A 17696-nucleotide genomic window follows, 5' to 3' on the forward strand; every position below is an offset into this window, starting at 1 on the left:
AGTTATAGAAATGACACTTGACAGAAAAATTGGAGAAAAACTATGCAAACCCCTTTGTGTCTTGTGTAAGCTTGCAGTTGTGCTTTTCACTTTTTTTTTTTTTTTTTTGCACTAAACCGATATAGTCTGACCTCTGTTACACTCCATCCTGTCTATTGGTAGACTAGCTATTGTGTGGACTTGACTCAGTTCTGAGAACCCACCACTGTCATTACCATTGCTTGGCCAATGAAAGTGAAGCCACCCAGACCATTGTCATAGAGAACTGTTGTATGTACATGGTCACGCTGCAGTTCCAGATGTTACCAGTGGGTGAAATCTGTATTTGATTGGTAATATCTGGAGCTACAAATATATGCAGGTTGAGGCCCTTCTGTGCAATCAAAATCCCACAAGCAAATTGCAAATTTCCATTTTAACTGTCTGCTGTTCATATGACCAGGCAGCGCACAAATAAGCAACCAATTAGATTTCAGTTGACGGAAGTCCAAGAAACCTTCCGGACTGGTTGCTTTTGGATACTGTCAAGTATGCAGCTTGCACCTCCAATAATTGGGTCTTATACCTGGTTACTACACCCTGCATCTCATCCTTGTTCCATGCACTACTTTTCCAGTTATGTTTACCATCACAGTTTAAATTGCAAGAATGTGTAGCAACCAATCAGATGTCGGTAACTGCAGTTAACATTTATTGAATGACAGAGTAGACAATGAGATTTTATCACAGCTGCACTGATCTATCATTCTTATCTCTGTGCAGAGGTCCCCTTATGTATGTTGGGGTGGGACTGCAGCTTGTACATCAAATTCTGACCAGAATGTATTTTGACAGAAGTCTAATTTCTGATTGGTTCCTACAGATTACTGCGCACTCTGCGTGTACTCATCTATAGCAGGAGTTTGCGCAGGCTCTTGTCTTTCCACTGTTAATGTATTTTTATTTTTTTATTTTTTTCGTTTTTACACTTTTGGGGTCGGACATACTGTATGTTTGCACTTGTTTGTATGGTTTGTTTACAGGCAGATGATGGAGAAACGAGTTTACATGCTTGGTATTGTTTAGTAAAGCCCTCTCATTACTTTTTAATGCAAACACCTTTATAGTGGCTGTGTGATGTTCTAAAGAACTGTTTAATGAATAAATATCCTTCCTGTGTAAGTACACATTGCTTGCAAGCGGCTTCATTTTTTTTGATGCACATCTGAATGCAATAAAAGTTTTTCTCATGTTTGCTTCATCCATATTGTGGTTCATCCTAACATGCTTGATAGGCTATGAGATGGGAAAATCTTGAGATTGTACATGAATATAAACCAATTTTGTGTGTGAAAAATGAATTTTTAAGCAGATTTTCTCCTGGAAGGAGAGAGGGCATTCGGGGGAGCTAAGAAAACACTCATTGTGCATGAGGCCTTAGTGCATACCTGTGTTTTGCTCTTTTCTTGAGTCTTCGCATGCGGCTCACAATAGGGGTATAGTACGTCCCTGTTCACCATTTCAGGTCCGATTTCAGCACATTTTTGGCTGAATTCGCACCTGAAATGGACCAAAAGATGCAAATTCGCACCGGAGCCACAGAGGAGATATGTGAACCAGCTCAATAGAGAGCCAGTCAAAATCCCCTGCTATTACGGGAAAACCGGCATCCGATTTGCAATAGTGTGAACCCAGCCTGTATGTCGGCCTCTCCAGTGGCATATACTCACCTTTCCTTCAATTTCCTACCACTCCTGTCGACTGCTGAGGGGGAAGAGAAATGCACTGTACTTCCTGGTATGAACAATCATGTGACTTTCCACTTCCTTCCATGTCATAGTGCTGTTGCTTAGTGATTGGATGCTAACGCACCCAGCACTATCACACAGGAGTAAGGAGAAAATCTAAAGGCCCATGGAAGCTTCAAATTTGCCACAATGAAGGTGCCCTGCAAGGACAAATCACAGGTTCTCTTTAACCAGTTCCTGCCCTGCCATGTAAATGTCTGCTGTCACAGGAAAGCAGATTATTGGCTTTCCTTTCCTCACACAGTGACAGTGCTGAGGAAAGGAAATGCCAGTAACAGGCATTTGTTTACATGGGATCAGCTGTGATTGGACACAGCTAATCACATGGTAAAGAACCAATGTCATTGGCTCTTTATCGTGATTGGTGATGCGCTGTGTCCAAGGCACTTGGCTCACGACTGATCGCCACGTGCACAAGCGGTGTGACCAGGAGGACGTTGTATGATGTCTGAAACTTCCAGAGCATGCAAAAAGTCAAAATTGTATGCCTCAATAAGCCTGACTATGAAGGACAGCGCCAGAAAGGTTGAGAGGTTATCCTACCAGCTCTCGATCATAAACATGTGATCATTCTGACAGCCATTCACAGTGGTCATGTTATTGAGAAGTGTACCCGCAATCCCCCCCCCCTTCTTCCCTCCAAGACCTAGTTAAAGGGCCACAGTGAATCGGAAGGGGTCAAACTTTACAATACAGTACATACTCATTTTATACAAAATTTATTTCATGTACCATAACATGACTTGAGAAAACTACGCCTATTGGTGATGGTTCCCCTTTGAGCACTGTTAGGCTTATGTGTAAATACTGGAGTTTAAGGGAATATTTTGTCCATAGTTACCAGAGTTCTCATTCTTAAAATAAAGAAAATCTGACCTTTGTTGCAATTAGCAGCACAGATGTTGCTTTTCTTCAATCTATTCTAATTTCCTGATTTTATTTGCACCCTCCTTGCAAAAAATTTTTTTAAAATTATTATTAAATTCCTTTTTAGAACTTTGGCTGTACTTCTTCCACTTCCATATTCTTGCCTTGGTCAGAATGTCATCGTTGGTACTGTGAAACGCGCAGGCTTATGGGACTTGAACATCATATTGCCCAGAAGTCTTCAGGCAACCCCAAGAACGCCTGGTGCACGTGCACCGATCTGGCAGCAGTTGCATACTCTGGCGGGGAAAATCATTTCCTACACAATATCACTGTAAATCCTGCACTTTCGCACTCGGCACTTAACCCACGGAATTGTATTAAATTGTGTGGACCATATGATTCCTAAGCTAGAGCAGCAAGTGCCAAGGCACATGAACTTCTTGCACAACACTGTGGGGGCAACAAAGAATACCATGAAGTAACGGGAAAGACCTCACAGAAAATGACAGCCAGGATAGAATCGGGAAATATTAAAGTTTAAAATTATCCACAAAAATAATAGCCCTCATTTAACAGTAAATATCTGATTTACATTGGCACTTTACCAAACTTTTATTGATGCCTTTATTTCAATTTGCCCAATCCGGGTGAAGTTCCTTTTTAACAGTGATAGACTGGCATCACTTTCTTATCTATATACAGGCTGACAGGGCCCTATTTTCTAGGCGTTTTAGCCATAGCTAATACTGGGGTAAAGCTTTCAGAATGACTATAATATCGACTAAGGCAGTGGTTCTCAACTTGGGGGTCAAATCATTATTTGCCAGGGGTCACCGAATCCTGGGCTGTTCCTGAAGCCCACACCACTCTCCTTTTTGGGGCTACCAAGCAGGGCTATTACTAGAGCCTGTGGCCGCCCCCGGCTGTTCCTGGAGCCCGCAGCTGCCCACTCAGCCTCTTCACAGGCACCCATTCAGTTCACGGCATGGCTGGGGGGCAGAGACTAGAGGTCAGCTAACTGGTAAGGAATGTGAAGTGGGAGGGGCTGAAGGAGACCCCATCTTTTGATTTTGGCATAGGTGTCACTGCTACGATACACCACAAATTCAGAGACACGGTGAAGTCGTACACAGTGAGCAACACTACCTGTGATTAGAGTAGCCATCAAAAGGACTCGGGTAGTGCTAAATGTCTGTGGGTTAGGGGCCCAAATTACTTGTCTTACCTTGGGTGCCGACAACCCACACTATATAAATAATTTTACTGTTAGGGGTCCCCACAACTTGGGAAATGTTATCAAGGGGTCACAGCAATAGAAGGTTGAGAACCACTGAACTAAGGGAACCTTGGAATATTCTGGTTATAATGTATGGGAAAGAGTGTCGTATTCATGCAGTATTTCACAAATGTGTATGAATTATTTAGAACTGAGAAGCTAATTACCAATAAACAGTCACCTGATGAAACTGAACAGTCCAGACATTTTATTTCATGTATGTGTTCTTGATGGGGGACAAAAAAAAGTATCTCTCTCCTCTACACTGGGACATGATCATGGGACGGGACCAGAGCAATTTCAGAATAGGTAAGCAAAGTTCTCCTTTCTTTTGCAGGGTAGAGAGAATGAGGTTAAAATGGGGGTGGGAGTAGATTTAGGCTTGGGTAGGTTTTGTTTGGAGTAACACTTTTAAGTAAATCCAGTACCCGACATATAATGTATTACTAAATTACTGTACTGTATTTATTGGCGTATAACACTCACTTTTTTACCCTGAAAATAGAGGGTAAACTGTGCCTGCGTGTTATACGCAATGCTATGCATTGACGTCACCACGCTCCCATGTGACCCGATTGCACGGGCTTCTACGCTATGCCGGCTTTTTTAAATGTTTTATCAATTTTTGTTTGTAATGCCTAGAGCTTTACAATAAAGACCCAGCTATTTTAAAGGTAATACACATGGTTGCCTTACTTCTTTTCGGCCCACCAATTTACCTATTCGGAAGGAGGAAGGTACTCCCCCGCTGCTGACTTCAGAGATAGGAGACGCCAGTGGTCGGATGTTCCAGCTTGCCTGATAACCCCTGCAGAGGTTTGTTTCTGCAGACGCGCTGTTGACCCTCGAGGTCTCATCCATCTGGTAAGAGTACCCTATTAGCCTGTATTGCACTGAAACAAGCTTAAGTGTGGTGGTGCACGGCAGCCTTGCCATCTATCTCCTTCATCTACCAACGTCTGTGCGGATACTGGACATTCTTCCCTGCATCTACAGTTTTGTGTGTTTATTTGGACTCTGTGGTCATATTATTTCCTCAATCTTTGGGAATCATTTTCTCCATTTTTTGGGACATTGTCTTATGGTTCCTTGGTCCTGGTTGGATGCTGTATACCAGAATTTTTATACCTATTTTTATTTTTATGTGTAAAAGTTTTTTTTGGATTGTGAACATCACCCTATTACTTATTATAGATATTCGCTGATGTCATTCAATAAGTTTTTTTCAGCTCCTTACTCACTTGTTACTATTGTTTAATTTTATCTTTATCACGTATTCACTTTCGATATGCACTTTTCAATTTTGTGTCACTTTTGGGATATATTTTGGCGTTAACACCATTCATAAGTATTACCTGACATTTTTTCCCATTTATTTAGCGCAACTATATAGCCTTTTTTCCATAGTAATTCTGTATACTGATGAAACAATATAGAAAATAGACAGAAAAGAGAAAAACAAATGCAGATAAAGACAATAGCCCCCAGCCCACCACCTCATCTCTGGCCTCTCAATGTCTCCCATGGTCACGAAGCCAGAAAAGTGGACTATTCTGACGATGCCATGGTTCTCATACAGTGTTATGTCTCTCCAGGGTATCGTTAAGTCTAGCTGTCATTATTTCCATTAACTCCACATCTTTAAATCTCGCATATAATGCTCTCTGGGAGGGGGGATCTCTCTGTTTCCAATGGAGTGCAATTAAACACCTCGCCCCTGTGAGGATATGCCACAATGCCTCAAGCTATTAATCACAATCCTTTTACAGGGAGCAATAGCAGTAGTGCCATCTGCAGGTTATAGTCACAAATCACATGAAACCATTTTAAATCAGAAAATAATATACATATATAATATAATAAAAAAAAAATCCAGTTTTATTGATATTAGTCATTTATATAGCACTGACACTTTTTCCACAGCACTTTACAGACAACCATTCACCTGCCAGAAAGGAGCTTACAATATAGCATCCTCAAAATGTCATACGCACAGTATGGTCAATCGCAACAAAAACCACTTACTATTTGGATTGTGGAAAATACCTACACAAACATTGTCCTCAAATATAAATAAATCTAGTCTAAGGTGCTGAAAGGTACCAGTAGTGTTAACCACTCGGCCATCATACTGCTTCCTATCTGCTCATCAATTATTAATTGGATTTAAAGCGGTAGTTTCCCCTCCAAAAAATGTTTAACCTTAGATTGATGATCATTTAGTCTAGGGGAATCGGCTAGTTGTTTTAAAATCGACGCTGTCAATCAAGAAGGAACGCCCACTCCCGAAGACCCATACCCGGAAGTGGCGGAGAAGATCGCTCTCTAATACGGTAAGTACAGCGTCGATTTTAAAACAACTAGCCGATTCCCCTAGACAAAATGAGCATCAATCTAAGGGTAAACATGTTTTGGAGGGGGAACTACCGCTTTAATTTAAATATGATATTTTTCACCTTTGTTGTATCTCGTGCTGCTGATCTTCCCATCTACAATATGCACTCTAGGAAAGGCTGCATTGCATTTCTCAGGGAAGGTTTCTTATTAGGAGACAGGGACAAAGCATTGTCACCTTTTAGCAGAAAGTGCCTGAAACAGCACCCTTAAACGGCTCTGATTTTATGGATTGGGTTTACACATACCGCTAAGATTTCTTCTGATTATAGTACACAAATATAATAAACTCTTTGCCCTAGTAATGCATACTGTGGTTCCAATTCATCCTGGGGTCTCATGTACAGGTCACACCTGTGCAATTGTACATGCGTTGGTCAGTGCATGACCAGAGGATTACCATTTTTGTTACCCATTCACACTTGTACGTATTTCTTCTGTATGTCTTGGAAAAAGATTTTGGTGTGACAATGCTTGTTCTTTGTCCATATACTTCAATGGAAGTGTATGAAAAATGCATTCCAAAAAAAACAACATGAAAATGTAGACACAGGAGTGTGAACCTAGACAGTTTTCAGTGTTATGTTTTTCTGCCACTAGAGGGGGTAAGATCATTTTCTGTTGAGCAGGCAGCAACATAGACTAGATATCTCTATTATCTTTCACAATCAAGCTAGTTTGATTTAATTTGCAGCACTCAGTTACCCTTTCAGCATAGTCACATATGATAACCCTATCCAAAATGCAGTCATAGCTCAGTTCAAATATGACCTCCTGAAGTCCTTCTGCAAACTTTCCATTACCGGTATTTCTTCTAAAACTTTGCTCACATCAAACCAAACACCAACTTCGGAAGATTTGTAACTTTCTTTAGTTTCTCAGAACATCTGTCATATGGTGTCATTGCCCAGGGTTTAACATAAATTCCAGGGACAGTCACACACTAATTTAAGGCCTCTTGTACATAATACTCCTCTTTGAGCGTCTACTTTTTCAGTCATAATTTCATGCCTTTTTTTGTACATATTTGAGCGCATTTTCGCGTATATAAGTTTGTGCATTCCCACACACATGTGTGCGCAAATTGATTCTCCCGTTTTCCTTCTGCACAATATGCAAATGGCCATTTGCATGTTTTATGCACGCTCGAGGTGTAAATTACTGATCAAAAATGCAGATTGTTTTTTACCGAAGAATGCACAATGCTTGTTTACGCACTGAGATTATTCAAGCTGCAGTGTGCAAGAGGCCTTAAAGCGGAGTTCCACCCAAAAATGGAACTTCCGCTTTAAGGGAAGGTGACCCCCTGACATGTCACATTTGGCATTTCATTTCTTGGGGGGGAGCAGAAACGCTCTTTTTAGAGGGTTCCAACTACCACTTCCTCCCGGGGGCATCATGGCGCCGGAAGGAAGTTCACCTCTCCCCCCTCCCTCTGGGAAATCATCTGGAACAGGTCACAGGTCCCAGATGATTGCCTGGCCAATCACGGCACACAGAGCAGCTCGCGAATGTGCAGTTTGTACCTGGCTGTGAAGCCACAGCCGGGTGCCCGCAGTCACAATGCCGGCGCCGGGAAGAGGAGGGGGAAACGAGCGGAGCTTCATACGCCCACATCGCTGGAATCTGGAACAGGTGAGTGTCCGATTAATAAGTCGGCAGCTACACTTTTTGTAGCTGCTAACTTTTATATTGGTGGAACTCCGCTTTAAGTTGATTCAACATTTGCTATACTTTCATGGTGGGCCACAGAGAACTCTACTCCAAATTAAAAAACGGCACAGCACAGTGCAGTTTAAAGCCATACATTATTTTGGCTGGAGTTAAACTTTAACATTCACAGACAACCTAGTTATAATATATACAGTTATATATATATATATATATATATATATATAATGTGATGGCCTGATAATAAAAAGTAAGTTAGCGACAACCAATTACAAAGAATTCTATAAGCGCAAGTATTTTTTTCTTTTTTTTCGTGTTCCATTTGGGGATTCAGAGATCAGAATATTTCCATTGCATCAGTAAATGATGTATGATATGCATTGATTTTGATGACAATCTTGGGATTTTCTCTTGAGACACATCAGTGAAGGGATGCATAAGCATCTATTCTGGAATTCCAGTATTTGTGTGTTCACTCCTAATGATGCCACTATATGCCGTATCCAGTGACTTTCCGGGCCTGTCACTTGCTGTGTCCCATTCCTGAATAGGTTGTTGACAGATACGTGTTATCAATTCACACCATTCAATCTACTATTCATCCCATGTGCTGCGTTGATCCCATATACAGTAATTAGCTAAAAAGACTTTCCATTGTTTCCATAAGTTCATTGTAAGCAATATTTGTACAGCCTATGTAAAAAAAATCTTCACAACAATTCATCCAGGGGGGTTTCTAGCTCTTTGGGTAGGGGTACCTGGAAATACAAATAAACACACAAATTAAAATTAAGAAACATACTTATCTGATGTGTCACATGATAGTATCATTGAAATATTGGGATATTGACATTTTAACAGTACAGAGCATGACATTCTCCTTTTCATTGCACAGGATACAACATAGGGAGTCAAACATTAATTAGTTCAATAGGCTTGAGAAATCCTCCTGGTATAACATAAATGGATTAGTGATTAGTGAGAAAATCGCCACAACACAATTTAACCAAAGTTGAACCTAGTAATTAGGGCTGTAGAAATTAACTATTAATTCCTTAATTAATCGTTCATTTTTTTGATCGATGAAAATTCTTTTGATCAGTACTCACCTCTCCACCGGCTTCAGGGAGTTCTGTTGGAGATCCGGTGATGTCAAGGACATCAGTGGAGCTTGCCATGTCCATCTGAATGGCTCCTTTGCTGTGCCTTCATATCTGCATGCCGGCGGGACCTTACTATCTGCCACACGCAAGGGTTGTTACACTTCCCTCTATCAACCTGGGATTCTACAGCCATCCACTCGGACTTGTGATAGTTCCCTTCACGGGGCTTCTACATGCCGACCAACTGATGTTAACCCCTCCTCATCTGGATTCAGCAGTGGTATCGTACACATTTTTGTACCAGTATCATACTTGGCTACATGTTTTTATGACTGCTTTTTCTACCGTTTGGTATTACTCGCACCATTTTTACAGTTTATGTAGCTACGTCGATTTTATCTTCAGTGCAATATTTATTTTGTTACCTACTTGAAGACTATAAAAGTTTTAATGCTATTCCCATCGAGCGCTGCCTTTGTGTGTTTTTTGTATCCTGCTATCCATTTTTCCAGTGGTTGGTAGCTGCACTGGGAATCAGCCTGCAAGGAGATCAGCTAAAAGTAGTTGGATCTGTATGTGCGTTATAATTAATCGGAAAAAAAAAATAGATTAATCGAACACGAAAATTTTAATCAGTAACAGCCCTACTAGCAATTAGGAAGTTTAAACAAAAGGATAGAGAAGGGCAAAGCAGAGACGAGGATAAGTATAGGGAAGAGGGCAGATAAAGAAGAAAGGGGGAAGGAAGGGGAGGGGATTACGGTGCCGTACCCAGAGATCCATGTCCTGAAAATTGGTCTAATTTGCGAGTGTCCTGGGGACATTCGTAAGGTATCCAATCCATGGATCCCACACCTTATGAAACAATGTCATCTTATCTTGCACCATTGCAGTTAACCTTTCATTCAACATGAGCCATGACATTTTGTATCCAAGCTGGTCAAATGGCAGGGCAGTGGACCTCCAGTTCCTGGCTATAGTTATTTTTGCTGAAATTCATATAAAGGTAAGGAGCCGCCTTTGGGGCTTGGAAGCCTCCACCACCCTGTCACCCAACAGAGCCTGTCTTGCTGATTTAGTCAGGCTAATCTGTGTAAGAGTGTATATAAAATTGTAAACCCTGATCCAAAATCTCCTGACTTTGTGGCACGTCCACCATATGTGGTGGGCGGTACCTTCTTGGCCACATCCTCTGAAACACCTTGAAGAAGCCCCAGATATAAATGAGACCAACCTAACCGGCATAATGTACCATCTTAATAAAACTTTATAATTGGCCTCAATAATAGAGGTATTGATAAGTGACCGAGACGCCGTCTCTGATATCGCGTGCCACTCTTCAAGGTCAAGGGTTTCCTGAAGGTCACCTTCTCATTGGAGCATATAGTTCAGCTTCTTCGGAACATACATGAAGATTGTATACATAGCTGATATATATATGGCCTCCGATTTTGTCATATTGGCTACATAAATGTTCCATGGGCGTAAATGTCGCTATATCACCCTTACGAGCCACAGTTTGTAAAAAGTGGTGTATTTGAGTATAAATATAACGATGGCATCTTTATCTTTATCTCTCTTGTCTACAGGCATGTCCTTTTTTGCAAGATCTATCTATCTATCTATCTATCTATCTATCTATCTATCTATCTCTATCTATCCATCCCTCGCTGTGAAGTGTCAAAGGCATTACCTGTGCATACTATCTGGTAAAGGCCTGGCCTAAAATAAGAATGTGTTGCCACCTCGAAAGCTGGCTATTCATTATACGATTTTCTTATTCAATTTCCTTTAGATTTATCTTCAACTATGTCGTGCAAGTGCCTGCCTGATTGTATACAAATTGAAAGTGTTTAGATCTGACCTCATATTATATGATTTTGGTAAATCTAAAAGGAAAATTGTTTAATGTATAGCCAGCCTTAAGCTGGTTATACACCTTTTTTCACTCAGCTATTGGGCTGAACAAAAAAGCAAAACAAAAAAAAAACATTAATGGATTATTCCATTCACACAAATCAGATGAATGAAGTAATTCATCCCCGCCACCTGTCTGTTTAGAGAGTTCGTCGAAAAACGAACATTATGGGGCGTTCGCGCCAAATTCGAGCGGGGCGTCACACCCCATAATGCACTGCGAGATCACAGTGCATTGCTGTCTGATGATTGGCCAAGCATGCACTATGACCCGCATGCTTTGGCCAATCCCAGCGCTGTCAGCAAAGAGAGCCATGATTGGCCAAAGGCAGGGTGCCTTTGGCCATTTATGGCTCAGGGGGATTAAGTCCACCTGCACGTTGGCCCTGTACAGTGTGCTGCTGGCGTAGACCGAGAGAGAGTGTCATTTAGATTGAGCAGGCAGGCAGGTTATTCAGTTAGCTGCAGTGTATTTAGTGTATATATATATATATATATATATATATATATATATATATATATATATATACACACACACACAGTCTCGTGTATATATATATATATATATATATATATATATATCTCCACTGCATTCAGTGTAGCTAGATCTGACTGCAGGCCATTCCTTGTGTACTTTTTCTAATATACTTCAGGCAGGCAGGTGATTCAGTTATCTGCAGTGCATTTAATATATACATACATACATACATACATACATATATATATATATACACACACACACACACACACAACATATATACATACACACATACATATACATACACACAGTCTCGTGTATATATATATATATATATATATATATATATATATATATATATATTAGTGCTGTCAAACGATTAAAATTTTTAATCGCGATTAATCGCATTAATGTCATAGTTAACTCACAATTAATCTATCTAATTTATGACGAATTTCCCCACAAATATCGCACAATTCTGCAAGTGATTATAATTTATGATCGCTGTTTTCTAGCTGATCTAAAACCATTTTTGACATAAAGGGACACTTTTGGACAATCTACAGTTTTCAGGCAGAAAGAATAGTTTTTATTTTATAAAAGTACATGTAGGATACTGGGCAGACCACTAGGGACAAGGGGGGTGTGTATTTTTTACATACAGTACTGTAATCTATAAGATTACAGTATACTGTGTGTATTGTGTTTGTTTACTTTTTTGAATTTGGCGCCGTTCTCCGCTCCCGTGCGTCGTAACGTCGCAGGGAACGGAGATCGGCGGCACACAGACACTGTGAATCGAGCGAGGAGGACCCGCCGAGCGAGGAGGACCCGCCAAGCGAGGAGGACCCGCCAAGCAAGGAGGACCCGCTCGATCACACAGCGGGGTGGCATCGCTGATCACACAGCGGGGTGGCATCGCTGGATCCAGGGACAAGGTGAGTAACTTGCCTGTGAATCCAGCGAGAAGGTAAGCCGCGCCGCTGCACACTCTGCACGTCCACCCCGAGCGCTCCCGCGTTAATCGCGCGACAAAAATATTGACGGCGTTAACATGGGTTTGCGTTAACGCCGTTAATATCGCGTTTAACGCACAGCCCTAATATATATATATATATATATATATATATATATATATATATATATATATATATATATATACAGGGATGGACTGGCCATAGGGACTACAGGGAGTTTCCCGGTGGGCCGATGGCTCAGTGGGCCATTTTTTAAAACAGAGATGCTGCTTGAAGGACTTAGTGTAAAAAATGCCTCAGTGTAAAAAGGGGTCCTACACTCACCCCCTCTCTTTTATACTCACTCGCTTTTTCTTACACTCACCCCCCTCTGTCACCCACCCCCTCTCACCCCCTTTCCCTCCTCCCTCTCTCTCATTCCCCTCTCTCTCACCCTCTCATGATATACAATAATGGATGTAGGGGCCTTTTGGTGGGCGTGATTTTCTTGAATTAAAGTGGGCCGGTCTGGATGAAGTCCAGGGCCAAATTTTTGTCCCAGTCCAGCCCTGTATATATATATATATATATATATATATATATATATATATATATATATATATATATATACATATATATATATATATATATATATATATATATATATACAGTATATATATATATATATATACACACTGCATTCAGTGTAGCTAGATCTGACTTCAGGCTGTTCCTGGTGTACTTTAATATACTTTCGGGCAGGCAGGTGATTCAGTGATCTGAAATGCATTAAATATATACACAGTCTCCTACATATAAATATCCACCGCATTCCAGTCTAGCCAAGCCTATATCTGACTGCAGGCAATTCCTGGTGTATGTTTTCAAATATACTTTCAGGCAGGCAGGTAATTAAGTGAGCTGCAGTGCATTAAATTTATATACAGTCTCCTACATAAATATATCCATTGCATCCAGTCTAGCCAAGCCTATATCTGACTGCAGCCCATTCCTGGTGTACGTTTTCAAATATACTTTCAGGCAGGCAGGTGATTCAGTGAGCTGCAGTGCATTAACTATACATACAGTCTCCTACACAGTGGCGGCCCGTCCATAGGGGCGCCCGGGCGCCGCCCCCCATCACACAGTCAGTAAAAAAAAAAAAAAAAAAAAAAAAATTTTTTTAAATCTGTCCCTTTAAGAATTTTTTTTTTCCCAAAAAAGGGCCTTATGTCCGCGCGCCGGACGCCGGGAACAGTCCTTTAGGAGTAGCGCCACGTCTGTGCAATCACGGGATTGCAGACGCGGCGCTACATTGGCACCAAAAATATGCCTTTGTGGCGCTCTCCATCGCGCCACTTGCTTCTGGCGCGATGGAGTGTATTGTTATGGCCGGGCGGGTGCATACACTGTCTGTGTGCACCCGCCCGTCTCTGTGCTCGTTCCGACGTCACTGGAAAAACCGGAAGTGACGTCGGGTCAGCTCGAGCTCACTGCGCCCGACCGAGGAACAGGTAAGCCTGCCTGTCTCACAGCAGCATTCAACCCCTCCCGTGATTTCCATTATCGTATGTCCACATTCGTATTTGGTGGCCGCCCGGCACCCCCCCCCCTCCCCCGCGTATTCAAAGTTTTTTTTCTATTATTCGGCGGCCCCCCCCACCCCCCGCTTATTCAGCGGCTGGCATCCACCCTCCACCCCCCCTGCTTAATCCAATTTCTTTTTTATATATTTTTTTATATTTTTTTAAAATATTTTTTAATATTTAATATTCAGCGAAAATAATGCCAGGCAACAACCCACCCCCCCCCCCCCCCATCAATGTTTTTTTTTTATTTAATATTAGTTAAATATATTAAGATTATTAACAGTTTATTTTTTATATTTGATTCAATTTAGCATTAAGTATAAAAAAAGTTTTTTTTTAAATAACTGGGGGGGGGGGGGTGGTCTGGTGGGGTAGTGTTACCGCCCGCTGTAGTGTTACTTGTGCTGTAATGAATTTTTACATAGAAAATAAATGTTGTTAATAAATGGGTAAATGAATTATAAAAAAAAGATTTTTCCAATAACGGTTATTAAAAAAATCTTTTTTTTATAATTCATTTACCCATTTATTAACAACATTTCTTTTCTATGTAAAAATTCATTACAGCACAAATAGCGGGCGGTAACACTACCCCACCAGACCACCCCCCCCCCCCCCCCCCCCCAGTTATTAAAAAAAAAACTTTTTTTATACTTAATGTGCAGGGAAAATATCGGCCGTCAACACCACCCCACCCCCCGCTTGCAAATTGTCCTGCGACTTGGGACTGGAAAGTTGCAGGATAAGTTGGACCCGATGATTTCCAATGAGAACTGTTCATATCTGTGCAACTTTGAAGTAGTCCCTGCATTACTTTTGTCCCACTTTGATGTGACTTGAGGTCCATAGACCTCCAGAATACATAGGCATTGCTTCAAATCGCTGCAAAATCGCACCAAAAAATTGTGGCAGAATCTTGCGACTTTCAGGCTAATGCAGTCTGAAAGTTGCACAATTCTACTGCAATTCTGATGTGACTTAAAGCAATGCCTGTGTATTCTGGAGGTCTATGGGACCTCAAGTTGCATCAAAGTGGGACCAAAGTAATGCAGGGACTACTTTGAAGTCGCACAGATATGAACGGTTCTCATTGGAAATCATGGGGTACGACTTGTCATGCAACATTTAAGTCCCAAGTCGCAGGACAAGTAATTCCTGCAGTCTCTGGTAATCTTGTGCAGTATGTCCGCAGTCTCTGGTAATCTTGTGTAGTATGTCCGCAGTCTCTGGTAATCTCCTGCAGTATGTCCGCAGTCTCTGGTAATCTTGTGCAGTATGTCTGCAGTCTCTGGTAATCTTGTGCAGTATGTCCGCAGTCTCTGGTAATCTTGTGCAGTATGTCCGCAGTCTCTGGTAATCTCCTGCAGTATGTCCGCAGTCTCTGGTAATCTCCTGCTGTATGTCCGCAGTCTCTGGTAATCTTTTATGTATGTCCGCAGTCTCTGGTAATCTCCTGCAGTATGTCCGCAGTCTCTGGTAATCTCCTGCAGTATGTCCGCAGTCTCTGGTAATCTTCTGCAGTATGTCCGCAGTCTCTGGTACTCTTGTGCAGTATGTCCGCAGTCTCTGGTAATCTTGTGCAGTATGTCCGCAGTCTCTGGTAATCTTGTGTAGTATGTCCGCAGTCTCTGGTAATCTCCTGCAGTATGTCCGCAGTCTCTGGTAATCTTGTGCAGTATGTCTGCAGTCTCTGGTAATCTTGTGCAGTATGTCCGCAGTCTCTGGTAATCTTGTGCAGTATGTCCGCAGTCTCTGGTAATCTCCTGCTGTATGTCCGCAGTCTCTGGTAATCTTTTATGTATGTCCGCAGTCTCTGGTAATCTCCTGCAGTATGTCCGCAGTCTCTGGTAATCTCCTGCAGTATGTCCGCAGTCTCTGGTAATCTTCTGCAGTATGTCCGCAGTCTCTGGTACTCTTGTGCAGTATGTCCGCAGTCTCTGGTAATCTTGTGCAGTATGTCCGCAGTCTCTGGTAATCTTGTGCAGTATGTCCGCAGTCTCTGGTAATCCTGTGCAGTATGTCCGCAGTCTCTGGTAATCCTGTGCAGTATGTCCGCAGTCTCTGGTAATCTTGTGCAGTATGTCCGCAGTCTAATCTCCTGCCCATTTCGAGTCCTTCATTACTAACAGTGTCATATTTTAGTTTGTTTGCACCGATCTGTAAGGCTGCGCTATATACCATGATTTGTGATGCTGGGGCTATATACTCTGTGCTGTGACGCTGAGCTGTATACTCCTGACATTGAGTGGAAGCAAGTGGAATACAGGGGACGGAGTGGTGGATTCTATAAGGGGTGTGGCTTATGAGAAATGGGAGGGACCAAATGTGGAAGGGCGGGGTATTGCGCCCCCCCATCATAAAACTTCACCAGCCGCCACTGCTCCTACATATATATATCCACTGCATCCAGTCTAGCCAAGCCTACATCTGACTGCAGGCCATTCCTGCTGTACTTTTTCTAATAAAGTTCAGGCAGTGTTTTGCTAATCAAAATTTACAGCATGTCCGGAAGGACACCAAGCAGAGGCAGACGCTCACAGGCCACTAAAAGAGGGCAAACAGGCTATGTGTTTACAGCCAACAGTGTTGGTCGTGGACACAATGCATCCTCAGCACGTGGCCGTGGGGCACACTTGTCCTTTTCATTGAGCCACAACATGCAGAAGAGTTGGTGGAGTGGATAACAAAGCCGTCCTCATCCTCTGTCACTCAGGCTCAGAGTAGTTTTCCTGCCAATACAGCTGCCAAAGCGGCCTATTCCATCGGCTCCATGTCATCAGTCACTCCTTTCCTAGCCCTACCATCATGCACGAAGGAGTCCCCCTGAACTGTTCGACCACAGTGTCGGGTACATGCTGCAGGAGGATGCGCAGCGTTTTAAAGGTTTCCGATGATGGTACCCAGGTTGAGGAAGGGAGTAATGTAAGCCTAGAGAGAGGGGTGCCCAAGAAGGACAAGAAACTGGCAGTCATGTTCCCCCAGCTGCAGCATACTGCCAAGTTTTAAATGAATAAATACTGATGCGCTCGTATTAACTCATGTGCAATGTGAATCGTACATATAAAATCAAGCAAAAAAACCTGGTGAACAAACTCTTAATATATGTGAATAGATCATGAAAAAGTCCTGATGATTGAATCAGCCAGTCTGCAGTGATCCTTCCCTAATTGCCAAGCTCTCACTTCAATGTGATCAGGTTACAACAACCTCCAGCAGCGATCAGATGTTTCCAGTTTCATTCAGTCACATGCAAAAGAGGAGGAAAGGAAACATAGCGCAATATTGTACCATATAGATGTGGATAAAGGCTGCACTTAGTGCACTCACGTATCCTCGCTTATGTTATAGATACAGTTTAAGTGGACTCCTCACTCGGGATAGACATCCGATGGTCGGTCACTGTAGGCTCCTCCCCCACATGTATCGTCACGTGACTTAGTCATGGGTAGAATACCCATGACTAAGTCACGTGACGAGTGACGATATATGTGGGGGAGGAGCTTACAGTGACCGACCATCGGATGTCTATCCCGAGTGAGGAGTCCACTTAAACTGAGCGGCAACATACCCTGTCTATAACATAAGCGAGGATACGTGAGTGCACTAGGTGCAGCCTTTATACACATCTATATGGTACAATATTGCGCTATGTTTC

The 17696-nt window shown here is 42.1% G+C and overlaps 1 protein-coding gene across 2 annotated transcripts in view; it reads right to left on the reverse strand.

Moving 5' to 3' along the window:
• Positions 1-7622: 7622 nt before the first annotated feature.
• The window catches only part of LMOD3 (leiomodin 3), a 32366-nt gene continuing 22292 nt past the window's right edge, over positions 7623-17696 (reverse strand). The window contains exon 3 of one of the 2 annotated variants that reach the window (XM_040359207.1): positions 7623-8756. In XM_040359207.1, the coding sequence (XP_040215141.1) occupies positions 8709-8756 (48 nt within the window). In that variant the 3' untranslated portion in view covers positions 7623-8708. The remainder of the gene's footprint in view (positions 8757-17696) is intronic. The other variant, XR_005750545.1, reaches the window with a different exon arrangement.

This window comes from Rana temporaria, chromosome 7, assembly GCF_905171775.1.
Source record: "Rana temporaria chromosome 7, aRanTem1.1, whole genome shotgun sequence".
NCBI lineage: Eukaryota > Metazoa > Chordata > Amphibia > Anura > Ranidae > Rana > Rana temporaria.